The following is a 13,939-nucleotide window of genomic DNA, read 5'->3' on the forward strand; positions in this document are numbered from 1 at the left end:
GCCGGGGAGATGCTTATGCAGGTTCCAGTTTACTTTCTGTTTGCTGCAAGTTGCTGTCTTTTTTTTCTCTCTCTCCATCTCGTTTGCTGGTAGTAGTTGTGTCCAAGTACGTGGCACGACGAAGCATCAAGGCAAGCCATTGCTGCAAGAAAAGGGCATGGCCATTTTTTCCAAGTCGTCGAGGCACTGTTGTCCAGTACTAGCGCACTCACGTATACGACCTTCTCATGAGCTGTGCGCATTTCACCCGTCAGTTTTGCACAGCCAACCAGTGTGCGTGCACCATCAAATGGCTTGTCCCCAGGGAGCGATGGACCGGTGCCGAGCACGACGACACGGAACCTAGCTGCTACTTGCAGGAACCAGCGCAGAATACGCCGTGTTTTTTTTTAAAAGATACACGTAGAGATCATTCACAGGGATGAGAAGTAGGGGAGACAGCACGGCCTGATCCTGATGCCCACAGTACAAGACTTTGGTGTAGCCTTCCATTACTATTCTAGTACAAAAATATATTTAAAAAACTTCAATTGTTTTCACTAACCACCATACACGAAACGAAGCCACCGGCCTCTGAACAATTCCCTGAGCAGATAGAAATGAGAAAAAACTACTGTTGTGCCTGCGCTTGCATCTGGATCCCAATATGCGAGCGGCGTTTGTTTGGCAGACCTGCCTGAGTGTTCAGTTGCCGCTTCTGGATGAAGTTCACAATCTCACTGCACCAGGCGGGCCTGAACGAGCAGCGCGGCGGCGTTTTGTGAAAAGCGGGCAGGATTCGGTTGCGGCGTGGATGGATGGGTCATGGGTGGGAGCGCAGCGGAGTACCACGAAATGAGATCCAGCAGGAACCGAGAAAAAAAAAGCGATGGATAACCTACCGAAATTGGGGGGAGACAACGACGCCCGCCCGCCCGCTTGTTTCTACGTAAACGACGGCCAGGGCTACAGCTACAGGCAGGCAACAACACCCATCTTCCGACTCGGCTTTACCCAAGTAGATAGATGAGCTGTGGACCGTGAGTTGTGTGAAAGGGAAATGTGTTGCCTACCCGTCGTCGTTAAAAACGTCAGATAGATGAGCTGTGCAACACTCACTTCTGATTTCTCCAACAGTTTCAGATCAGCTTTTTACATTTTATTACAACACCTGCAGAAAAAAAAGGTACCAGGACACAGACACAATTGCAACAAGCTGAGAGGATACTTGGACTTTCGTCATCATAATCATTAATACTAGAGAAAAAAAAGCAACAAAACAGTACACGGTATCCGTTCCAACACCACCCAGCGCCCTTACATACCAATCAGTACAACTTTAGAAGATGGCGCATGTAATATTTGCGCCATATCTAGTACACAATCTACTTTTAATTTCTCGAGGTCGATCACATCACATGATCTCTGTGGGAAGAACCGAGATGCCATACATGCAGCATTATCACGGAACGAAATCAGTTCGCAGGCCTAGACTCTAATGATGGTCAGCTTCGGACACACAGAGAGAGAGAGCGCTTTGCTTGCCACAGGTCTTGGTACCCACCTATATACAAAAATATCAACCTTGGGAGGATCACCAGGGACTAGAACTCAACCTTTGTCTGGTCAGCATGTAACTGGCCTGCATCAGACACAACGTATGATGGGGTATCAGCCAAATGGTTAATCTCCAAAGCGTGCGTGCCCTTCAATCGATCGCCCATCATTTAGGCACAGGTTACGTACCATCAAAGTTGGGTACTAAAAGCCCATCCTCCTCCTGTCTTTGCTCACTACCGGTAGGCAAGGCGTTCTGTAGGCCATCCTCCCAGAAGTCCCTCTGCTGAGAGATAAAACCATGGGCAACAGTATTAGTATTATAAGATTCTTGTTAACTGCCGTTAACTATACAGGTTGCTGATTCCTCGTGCAGCATTCACCTGCTTTTGAAAAGCGAACTGTGGGTTGGCCGCGTGGGGCAGAGCCGTGTCTAGCAGGCTTAGAGAGCACTGATCCTCCATAGCAGCCGAACCCGAACCAAAGCTGTGGAAAAGATCCGCTTGGTCACAGAATGGGAAAGCTGCACCGTCACTTTCCAGTGGAAAGACCGAATTTGCCGAAGGGCCACATGGTTGGTACATCTGAATTGTAACCAGGAAAAAAAAAAGAATTGCGGCGTGTCAAGGCCGGATTGTTCTATGGTTACAGAGCGTCAGAAATGATGGTTCAGGCTCACGTCTTTGTGTAGGAGTGTCGACAGGTTGCTGAAGTCAAGCTGTGGGTTCACAGTGGCGAGCTTCATGGACAGGAACTAATAAAAGTGTAATAAACAGGAAAATTGGTTAGAATCTCGAGCTATGACTTGTGTTATGTAAGCGAATGGAAGTGGAATCCTCACCTCGACTTGCTGCTGCAGAGACTGGACGTAGTTTATGATCTCATCGAGCATGAGTGCCTTGCCAACTACCTACAATAGGAAAAACACCCTCAAATTAGCCCAATTACAGGCAACAACTGACACTTAGACACAACAATTCACTGTCCAAGAACTGTATCACCATACCTTGTTGCATCCTGGCACTAGGTCCTGCAGAAACTTCATCCTCTGGCTGATCTTCTCTCTTCTAACCTATCAAGACACCAATAACGAAGCGCGATTGTGAACTCAAACCCAGAGCGCAGAATTCCATCTTGCAAATCAGCTCAAACGGTAGGAAACAAGTGGAATCGCAGTGTCTTACCCTCTCTGCGAGGCTGTGGCTGTCAGTCGCCTGCCCTCGCCGCGCCCGGACATGGACGTAGTCCTTGGGCGGTTCGACTGCCGGCTTGGCGGTCTTCCCCTTGCCCTTCTTCTGCGCTTTGAGTTCAACCGAGGCGTCGCTCGCCGCCACCTCCTCTACCTTCGGCTTCACCGGGCTGTCGCTGCCGCCCACTCTGCACCTCTTCCCGTCCGGACCCTTGGCCTCCGCAGCCTGCAAACCAATATTCAGAACGGCACCAGCGCATCAAGAACCAGCAAGCTAAATTCGAAGCGCTCGGTATCTGAAGAATCCAGTCTGCGCTGGTCGTTTCCGCACCTTGCCCGGGCAGGCTTCCTTGCCGCCGGCGGACCCCGTGGGCGGCGCCTTGCGCTTCCTGACATTGTCATCGCCCCTGGCGCGCGCCCACGCCGGGTCGGACACCGACGACCCCTCCGGGGACACGCCGCCACACCCGGCCCCCGCGGCGACCCCGGACACCCCGAAGAGGCCGCCGCCGCCGCCGCAGAGCGTTTCGAGGAACCCGGCGTCCAGCGCGGCGAAGTCGAGCGCAGGGGCGGATGAGCCCATGCCCATGAGCAGGCTGGCAACGTAGTCGCTGTCCATTGAAAGAGAGAAAGGCGCTGCCGCAGGAATTGCGCAGGAAGCAAAGGGGGGTGAGAAAGTCTTGGGTCGTCTCGTCTCCTCTCCTCCGAGCTCGAGCCCGCGGTGGATTTGGGGGAAAGCGAAGCGAACGAGGCCGCGGAGCCGGTAGGTGGGGGGATTGCTTTATAGAGCGGTTGTTGCCGCTGCGGTTGGGTTGTGGGCCGCGCGCCGCGTCCGTCGCGTAGCTCGGCGCGGTGGGATGCTTGCGGCAGTGGGTTACCACCGGGTTCTACTGCGGCGGCGCTCGCGGAGGAGAGGGGAGAAAGGGCCGTCAAAACGGGACGGGGCGGGTGGAGGTGAGGCCGCCGCGCCGGCAGGCCGAGAAAATAACGGTCTCTGGCAGCTCACCATTGGGGGGCAGTGCTCCAGCATTTCTGGCTCAGGAGAAAGACGTTTCTGCCCCTGTGCTAACGCATCACGGAAGGTGCCCTCCAGCGTGTCGACAGAGGACACTGGACTGTGAAAGAATTATAAAAATACGCCGTCTCTTAGGGTGAGTAGTTTGTAGTACTACTGGATTAGGATCCAAATTCCTAGAACCTATTTGACTCGTTAGTATTGTAGCTCTATTTAGAACCTGTTTGGAACATCTAAAAGACGGTTATTTAGACTGCTACAGATACAATCTATAAATGCAAAATATTGTAAAAGCAATAAAAGCCGGTACGGATTAAAGTCAAACGAATACAGTAAGCTATAAAACTAATGGTAAGCTACAAAAATTAGTTGTTAGGTACCAAACACCATCAGCTAATACCACGTCTAATTGCTAGCTACCTCACAACTAACATTTAGTTCATTAGCTATAAAACTAATAATTAGGTCTGTTTAGGAGACTGTGGCGGTGAAAAAAAAACTATTGTGATTGTGAGATGTGGAAAAAGCTGTTATAAGCTGTAAGCTGTTAAAATGCTAAAACTAATTGGTGGAAACCATTAAAAGTTCTTCCGTATATATTTCCACATTCCATCTAAAAACTAGTAAAGGTATGTCTAGATGTGTTTTTTTGCACCGTGAGAAAAGTCGACTTTTAGAATTAAAAAAATTGCTTCTTGAATCCAGGACTTCAGTTTTACTTTTAGCTTTTAAGGGACAAAAGTCAAAGCCAAAAGCGAAACCAAATATATTCTATTAGCTCTAGTGATTCCAAACAGAGCCACTTTAGAACAACTTTAGATCTAAATTTTTTTAATAGAGTTAATGTTTAAATCATTGAGGACTGATTTAATGACAAAAAATTGGGGGATCGTTGACTTCTAGACTAAACCAGCCCTAAGGGTTCTAGACCTACCCGGTTAGGATTCAAATTTCTAGAACTCATTTGACTCCCCTAGTATTAATCATTATTAGTCCAAACGATCTAACCAAACCTTTATTACTCATAGTTAGTAGAAATTCAAGTTGGATAAACGTTCAAGCCCCGAGCCATCGTGTGTTTTTATTGATGCATGTTTGTCACCTCAAGCTTATCGGTGTCAAATGCTCCATTTGGTAAAAAAAATGTCTTTAAAACATCAAGCTCTACAACTAACCAGGGTGACTTACTGTTTACCGATGCAGATTTGTCACCTCAAGCTAATTGATCTCAGCACCGTATTTCATAAACGTAAGTTATTTGAAAAAAATTGTTGTCTATAAGGTGTCATCTCAACTGAAGTTTTGTATAAAGAAACACGATGGTACATAAGAAGGAATATACGTTATAACAACATTGTTTCAAAACGAGTACCAATCTAGGTTAGTAGCATTTGCCGGAATCACCACTGGATTTTTTTAAGCTAGTTTAGAAACCTCATTTTCTAAAAGTATTTTAATTTTCCAAAGAAAATAAACTATTTTTTTCTGGAAAAATGAAAACCCATTAGAAAAATAAAGTTTTCAAACTAGACCTTACAAGGGTTTCAGTTGGACTACAGTTCTAGTAGTAGTTTTATTTTTTTTTCCTAGCGTCAATTTTGCAACGGTGATTCAAACTTCAAAATTTGTGGACAGTTTTCAACTAAGTGATGCTTTATACATTGGTATGTTAAAAATATATTAGTCATATGTCCGTGTATTACTACAATTTATATATATATATATATACTAGGTCTGTGCCCATGCGTTGCCACGAGACTAAAAAATAGTATAAAATATAGATAGCACAATACATGTGTGTTGCAACGGTATATAAATTGTTCAACAAAATGTTAGTGCACAACGATTACATGAAAGCGAACAACACAAATTACTATCGACCTCACTGTCTTACAAATTTCATGTGTGGCTCTCACTGCGTGTCTGGTGGTGGCACCCCACGCCACGGCACCGACACGAAGGAGTCGAGATCTGCAGATATGGGCCTCGTGCACTATTGCCTAGAGGCGAGCGAAGGGAGGGCGGCACACATCCCATTTTCTACTTGGGTCTGTTAAGGACATGCTTAGTAGCTCCAAAAAAGTTGTTGTGTCATAAGAAGAATTAGAAAATTAAAATAGTTAATCGAAGATGTTGTGGTTTATGTAATTTTAGTATCAAAGATGGCAGACAATCTTTTGTATCCGCAAAATGAAGTAGGGCCACATCCTTCCGCCACAAATTGATAGTAAAGAAGTTGTCTGCCATGAGCCTTGAGCGAGTAATAGTAAAACTTATTTGTTCAAATGAACAGATGCAACATACCAGTGATTGGTTCATAGTAACCTTGTCAGTTGTCACTAATGTCTTTCTTTTTATCTAATCCATAATTCTTTGAATTTGAATTTCTAATACTTTGAAGTCGCTAGGTCTGTGCTCTCATATGCAACTAAACATTCACATATGGTTTTAGCTTTCTTGATCTTCACAGGTAAAACAAATTAAAAATAAGGCAAAAAGACATTACCTTCTAGGCTGCCAATCGAGTGAGAAAAAGAGGGTACCAGCTCAATGTGGCGGGTTGTAAATCTAAATTCAAGGTGAGCAAGCATCACCATGTAGAAGCAGTTGAAGTCAACTACAACCTGTTGGCTCTAGGACTAATGATCTTTTATTTTTTACGAGTTGTAGCCGAAGTGTCATAAGAAAGTAAATTCATAATTTCAGTGGCTAATAATTTATTTATTGTTAGACCCAAGAAACAAGGTTTAGAGCAAGGGCGTTGTAGAGCCGCCTAACAAGTTTATCTCTGACACATACTAACAACCTCCACGAACTCCACCATTCATCGCTCCTCTAGCAACATTCGGAAGGCGACAGCGACAGCGGTGGACGCGTTGGCATCGAGCATTTCAATTGTGGGGACACGCACGCGCTTGATGTCTTGGGAGAACTTGAGCACAACGGACAACCCGTGCTTGCTGACATCGCAACAATTTTTAAGATCCGAAGTCTGAAATGTAACTTTAACCACAAGTGTGCCAAAATGGAGACATAAAAGTATGTTCCCCATTGCATTACACAAGAAAAGCATGACGATCTGTGAAACCTGGCACACGGAGACATTTTTCAATGGTTGGAATCATGCGAGTTTTAGAGCAATGTGATAGGAAAAATAAGCAAGGTTAGAAAGGACTGGGAACTACATGTCATGTCTTGTACTTACCAGCCTACGGAAACTGGTTAGTCCTGGAGAGCTTTCACACGGGAGGTCAGCTCTCTGACTTCATTCTTGAGGCGCTCAGGGTTGCAGAAGGAATCAACAAATATTTGTCTCTCTCTATCCTCCCACTTCATGGACACGATTTTCGAAGATCTGTGTATCATTTTGCAGCTATTTAATCTTTCAAAGAACATGCTAACAGAAGGAAGACAAGATAACCAACTATTTCTTGTTGAAGTTCTTAGTTTGATGGTGACGACCGACAATCAAGCCAAGCCAGTCGTCATGTGTGGTAATGCATTGGGTGAAATTAAACTAATCTAAGAAAGCATAGTCTAGTTTGTGGGAGTTACCATATACATGCAAAGATAATCAAACAATCTTTCGTTCCATTAGGCAACAGTCGTGAAGGATAATAGCAATAATGATGAATGAAAGACCTTTATCTTTTGGGTGTGAGCCTTGGTTACTTCTTCCACAGAAACTTTGATTTGACCGTTGCCATTTTTCATATCATCAAGTGCCCATATCAATGGTTATGAGACGAGCAGGGATTTGTCACATCATTTCATATGTGCTGAAATAAAGGAGTTCCAAGAAATATCAAAGTCTGAAGGTTCAAAGAATGTACCCAAGGTGTCAATATTGGTTCTGCAGTTGTTGACGATGCAAATAAAAGCAGTTCCACTATCTGAAACAGAGTACATCTGTAGGAGTAAAAAAGAGTGAAATGACTGGGCTTGGCCTAGTAACTATATATTGGCCAACTAAATAGTGATTTTGTGTTTGTGCTCGTTTGCGATTAAAAAGTTTATCGTTGCAGATGCTGCAACAGTGTTTTTTGAGAGAGTGGGAGCTGCAGCCCGTAGCAGCAACATCTAGAGGCACTCAAGGGCGGCGACGTCCCCGGTCACACGAGTGGCGAATCGGGCCACAGTCGCCAAGTCCTGGAGGGGATAGAGGTGAGGGAAAGTCCGGCCACCAAGCATGTCGCGAGGGTGTAGATCCTTTGAACAACGAAAACAGCCAATAACGAATCAGAACAACACAAACCAAAGTCATGAAATCCTTGGAGCATTCGAAATCGCCCCCGCCTCACCTCCAAAACGATATCAAATCGACTTCCTGGTCACGGTCGTCGAGTACTCGGCCTCCATCGTGGAGGGGATAGAGGTGCTCCAAGCATACTCTTCGCCAAGATCCGATCTGCCGCTACGCCTGATGACAGGAGCACCTTGGTTGAGCTCTGCCCTTCCTTGGATTATAGGAGAGGGGTCGAGGATGGATAGAGAGGGAGAAGAAAGGGGCTAGGGTGGTTCCCACCGCGGGGTGGGAAGAAGACTCAGAGCTACGATCTGGAGGCCGCCACGGGGAGGGCTCTACCCTTCATGCGAGAGGGGCTACAAAAGGGGCAGCGCGGCGAGCGGAGGCTAGGGGTGGCTTCTATCGTGGCGCGGCGGGCGGAGGCTAGGGGGTGGGGCGGGCAACACGAGGGGAGGGACGGGACGAGGGCGTGGGCAACACGAGGGGAGCGTCGGGCGGGGCCAGTGTGGTAGTGACAGCTCGAAAGGGGAGGCGAGGCGAGGCGGAGGCATGGCCGCGCCGGGCGCCCACACTTTGTTCTTAATAAGTACTATAATTGTCTATATGAATGATGAGGCTATCTAAATTCAAAATTCTATCAATCCTAGAATAACTCCTAGCATAGTATTATAGATAAAGGTCATGAATAGGGTACCTGTTTCTAGATTTTTGGGGGCGAAGGTGTCATGCTTGTTTTATGGGAATGGTGCTTTCTGCATTAGAAAACGGTAATGAACTGGAAGAGTGAAACTAATACATATAAAATATCGTTATGAGTGATGGTACCTTCTTTTCACATTATCAGAAGGCGTAGCAGACTTCTATGGCATGAACCTGCAAAAAATGACCAAATAAATATTTATATCATATATATTTATCTATCTATCTATCTCCACCATACAAGAGCTCTGAGAAATATAGTATACCTTTGAGTTGTAGGTCGAGGTGGTCAACGTTCTGAGATGTCAAGATGCTCCCTAAGCTTCTCAATGTTAGCTACTGCCTACACCCCTATGTAATCGAACCATAGCACTGATCACGAACAACACACACCCATTAGTTTATGATTAATAAAAAAGAGACAGTCATCTCGGAGTCCATCAGCGACGACGTCGAGAGGGAGACTGAAGAACTAATGTTTCTAGCAGGATTTTCACGCAAAATAAGAAGTAGCTAGAATTGACAAGGGTGTAAAAATGTTTTCCTTACAAATATATCATGTTGGATAGCTTACGACAGAAAAGAATTTGAACTAATGATAAGTAATAAAAACATTCACATGGACAAATAGTAGCTGGTGAACTCACCAAACCTGTCATGTTTGGTTAAAAGAAGTTAATGTGGACAGACCCAAATACATCTATTCAGAACACTTGTTTTTTTCACTCTACTCAGTAATTCAACATTTTCTTAACGTCTTCAAAATCGATGGATATTGATGGGATCATGGAATTAGCTATGAATCATATCATACACAATGTGGGATAAAATAGCATGCTATGCTTACCTCAATTTAGTCAAGCCTTTCGGGATAATATTGAAGGCATCCGTCACCACCCAACCCGCAACAACAGCACATTGAAAGGCTTGAAAAGACCCAACACGGGGTTGGCTCATCAATTAGATGCAGAGATGGTTCCAGCCTTGCGACACCGTATCTCTCCCTACCCTACGCAATCACCAAACAATCCACCGTTAGCATATCACAGAATATCACAACAGAGATTAGCACGAAACAAAGAACACGTCGGAATAACAATTATTGGCTGCACTAAAAAATCATGGTAAGAGTTTGGGACTGGTGGTTGAAGATCTTGATGAGCAGGAGCCAGCAGGGCACCAGGATCTCATGTTTCTCCCCTCACATTCCACCGTTGTGCAGGTGGCGCCGATGTCTCCTCTAGGTGTTGTTTCCCCTTCGTCACCATCTCCTGCCCAGCGTGCGTGGCGCTGCCCAAGCCATCATTAAAACTTAAATAAACCTGAATACACTATGTGATAATGGAAGATGCAATAGTCTAATTAGTTTACAATTTCATCTACTACCACATACAGGGATTAGAAAACATAACCCAATTGGTGGTACTACTCAAATTGTCAGGTGGCCTGGGTACTGCAAAACAAGATGCCATGGATGACATATAGGAGCAGGTAGAAAATGTTAGCTACTTTTCCAAGTTCAGCTTGACAGATGGTAAAAGAGCACATATATGTTACTAACCATTTAATCCTTGGTTGCATACTGCAAGTCTACAAAATTATGCATTAAAACTACAATGAACATATTTTTCCTTAGAAGTGCAAGGGAGTAGAGATGTTAGTGACGCATCAGGTGTGTCTACTTACAAATAAGATATCATCACACATGTGAATTACTGAGGAACGAACAACATGCATGTTTACTTACAATCTGTAAATCTGCAGTAATTCACTATGTAAAAGAAAGGTAGCAGGTCAAGTAAATATAGCCTTCCTAAATCTGTCAGATCAGTGAGAAATAATTAATGCAAAATCATATTAAGGGTTTCAAGGGACTCGCTGGTGCATAGACAGGAAGATGAGTCAGCGCATACTTTTGGTCGTCATCAACAAAACAATTTATGTGTACACAAGTGGAAAGCGTTGGCATCGTAGTACTCATTGTATTCAAGGAACAAATTTTTTCATAGAACAAGGCATTTGACAGATCTAGCCATTTCATATTCACTGATCAAGGAACAACCATTTCACAGATCATGCCATTGCACAGATCTACGCATTTCATATTCAAAGGTCAAGGAAAGGGGAAGCATTGTCGAACCTTTCGTACAGACGAGGCCAACCACACTACCGACCGAGGAGACCCCCGAATTGTTAGGACCCGCCTAGTTACCACCTTAACATGACATGAACCCCATTCTTTAATGAGTAGAACTGAAGACAACATCTAGAATGGATCACTTTATTCATAATAAAAGCACAAAAAGATAGTGACATATTCTTTAAATCTAGATGACTCGAACAACTTATGCCAATCCGGAACATAATTATCTATATGAATGATGAGGCTATCTAAATTCAAAATTCTCTCAATCCTAGAATAACTCCTAGCATAGTATTATAGATAAAGGTCATGAATAGGGTACCTATTTCTATATTTTTGGGGGTGAAGGTGTCATGCTGGTTTTATGGGAATGGTGCTTTCTGCATCAGAAAATGGTAATGAACTGCTCACCAGAAGAGTGAAACTAATACATATAAAATATCATTATGAGTAATGGTACCTTCTTTTCACATTATCACCGGAACATAATTATCTATATGAATGATGAGGCTATCTAAATTCAAAATTCTCTCAATCCTAGAATAACTCCTAGCATAGTATTATATATAAAGGTCATGAATAGGGTACATGTTTCTATATTTTTTGGGGTGAAGGTGTCATGCTAGTTTTATGGGAATGGTGCTTTCTGCATCAGAAAATGGTAATGAACTGCTCACCAGAAGAGTGAAACTAATACATATAAAATATCGTTATGAGTGATGGTACCTTCTTTTCACATTATCAGAAGGCTTAGCAGACTTCGATGGCATGAACCTGCAAAAAATGATCAAATAAATATTTATATCATATATATTTATCTATCTATCTCTACAATACAAGAGCTCTGAGAAATACAATATACCTTTGAGTTGTAGGTCGAGGTGGTCAGCGTTCCGAGATGTCAAGATGCTCCCTAAGCTTCTCAATGTCAGCTACTGCCTACACCCCTCTGTAATCGAACCATAACATTGATCACGAACAACACACACCCATTAGTTTATGATTAAGAAAAAAGAGACAGTCATCTCGGAGTCCATCAACGATGTCGTCGAGAGGGAGACTGAAGAACTAATGTTTCTAGCAGAATTTTCAGGCAAAATAAGAAGTAGCTGGAATTGACAAGGGTGTAAAAATGTTTTCCTTACAAATATATCATGTTGGATAGCTTACGACAAAAAAAAATTGAACTAATGATAAGTAATTAAAATGTTCACATGGACAAATAGTAGCCGGTGAACTCACCAAACCTGAAGCTGAGCTGCATCGTGTCCGCGTGAAGAAATAGAGTCTGATGCGGATCTCGGCTCGCGCCTCCCATAGCGGAGCCTGTGCGGCGGCGAGCTGAGCCCGCGCGCCCTCACAACGACGATAGTAGCTCACCTGTGTGGATGAGACTCGCGCTCACCTCGTGCATCCTGGCAAAGAGCGTCAGCGAGGACGTCCTTGTGCACGCGCGGAGAAGAGGTGAACGCGCGGCTAGGGCGTAACAGTAAGAGGGATTGAGCCCTGTCGCCTTACCTCCACGGCTATGTGAACGCTGGATTGGGTGCAAGGATTGTGGGGCAAGGATGTTGGGGAAGAGCAGTGGATTCTGTGGAGGCGCCGCACGGGGGGAGGCCCATTGAAAGTCGCCTAGAGGGGGGGGTGAATAGGCGGAACCTGAGAATTAAAACTTTATCCCCCAACTAGATCCCTTGATTAGTGGTTAGAACAAGATATACAAATATCGGAGTATAAAAAAAACTAAGTTCTTGCTTAGTAAAGAGTATAGCGTTCAAATAATGCGGAAGTGATAAATCAATACAACTAATAATTTATGATAACAAAGCAAGAAGGCTTAGATGAAAAAGAGCACTAACTCAAGTTCTTTTCTTGCGGAGTGTTGCTTCACTTAAATGAGATTTTAACTTGAAGCAACACCAAATGATATGAGCAAAGAATAGTGCAAGAGAACTTAGAGTAAGGGAAAGCAAACAAATCACAAGCAAAAGCACAATGAACACGGGTGATTTGTTTTACCGAGGTTCGGCCCTCGAAGGCCTAGTCCCCGTTGAGGAGTCCACTTAAGGACGGGTCTTTTTCAACCCTTTCCCTCTCTCCCGATCACACAAGGATCGGCGAGCTCTTCTTCTTCTCAAGGATCACTCTCGATCCCACAAGGACCACCACAATCTTTGGTGTCTCTTGCTAGCTTTTACAAGCCTCCAACACTTTGGAGGAAGATCGAATGGGAGTCAAAAACTCCACGCGCAAATGAACACAAAGATGTAGAACACACTATCTCTCAATGAATCTCACAAGGCGCTAGGGCTAAACTCAATTGAGTAGCTCTCAATTGCTTGCTCTCTCTTTTGTGGCACTTGTATTGGTTGTAGTGGACTAAATCTTGTGTATAGGATGGATCAATGAATATAGGTGGTTGGGAGGGCTTGAGTATGTCAACTAGATGACTTGGAATGTTGCTTGGACTCCCACACCTTGAAGTGGCCGGTTGGGGTGGTATTTATAGCCACCATCCAAAAACTAGCCGTTGATGAAGTCTGCTGGTGATGGGCGCACCGGACAGTCCGGTGCACACCGGACATGTCCGGTGCCCCTGCCACGTCACCCTATCCGTTGGGGATGGAGCTGGTCGACCGTTGGAGGCTTTTGTCCTCATGTGGCACCGGACAGTCCGGTGCACACCGGACAGTCCGGTGCCTCTCTGATCCTCTGCTCTGACTTCTGCCGCGTGTACTGTTCAGCACTGTATACCGTCAGAGTCGACCGTTGGCGCGAAGATGACCGTTGCTCCGCTAGCACACCGGACAGTCCGGTGCACACCGGACAGTCCGGTGAATTTTAGCGGAGCAGTCTTCGTGAAATCCCGAGGCTGCCGAGTTCCTGAGGCCGCGTTTCGTTGGAGCACCGGACACTGTCCGGTGTACACCGGACAGTCCGGTGAATTATAGCGCGCCGTCTTCCGAGAATTCCCGAGAATGAAGAGTTGGAGTCAGCGTTCCCTGGTGCACCGGACAGGTACTGTTTACTGTCCGGTGGCACACCGGACAGTCCGGTGCGCCAGACCAGGGGTGCCCTCGGTTGCCCCTTTGCTCCTTTATTTTGACTCTT

The 13,939-nt window shown here is 45.0% G+C and overlaps 1 protein-coding gene across 2 annotated transcripts; it reads right to left on the reverse strand.

Moving 5' to 3' along the window:
• Positions 1–1,196: 1,196 nt before the first annotated feature.
• On the reverse strand, positions 1,197–3,719 carry LOC100285547 (BHLH transcription factor). Of its 2 annotated transcripts, none has more exons than XM_008653338.3 (8): positions 3,057–3,719; positions 2,721–2,951; positions 2,543–2,608; positions 2,378–2,446; positions 2,216–2,290; positions 1,920–2,120; positions 1,726–1,819; positions 1,197–1,621 (listed from the first exon to the last, which is right to left on the reverse strand). In XM_008653338.3, the coding sequence occupies exons 1-8, from the start codon at positions 3,342–3,344 to the stop codon at positions 1,584–1,586; spliced, it is 1,062 nt and encodes a 353-aa protein (XP_008651560.1). In that variant the 5' UTR covers positions 3,345–3,719; the 3' UTR covers positions 1,197–1,583.
• Positions 3,720–13,939: the final 10,220 nt, after the last annotated feature.

Source organism: Zea mays, chromosome 7, assembly GCF_902167145.1.
Source record: "Zea mays cultivar B73 chromosome 7, Zm-B73-REFERENCE-NAM-5.0, whole genome shotgun sequence".
In the NCBI taxonomy this organism is placed as follows: Eukaryota; Viridiplantae; Streptophyta; class Magnoliopsida; order Poales; family Poaceae; genus Zea; species Zea mays.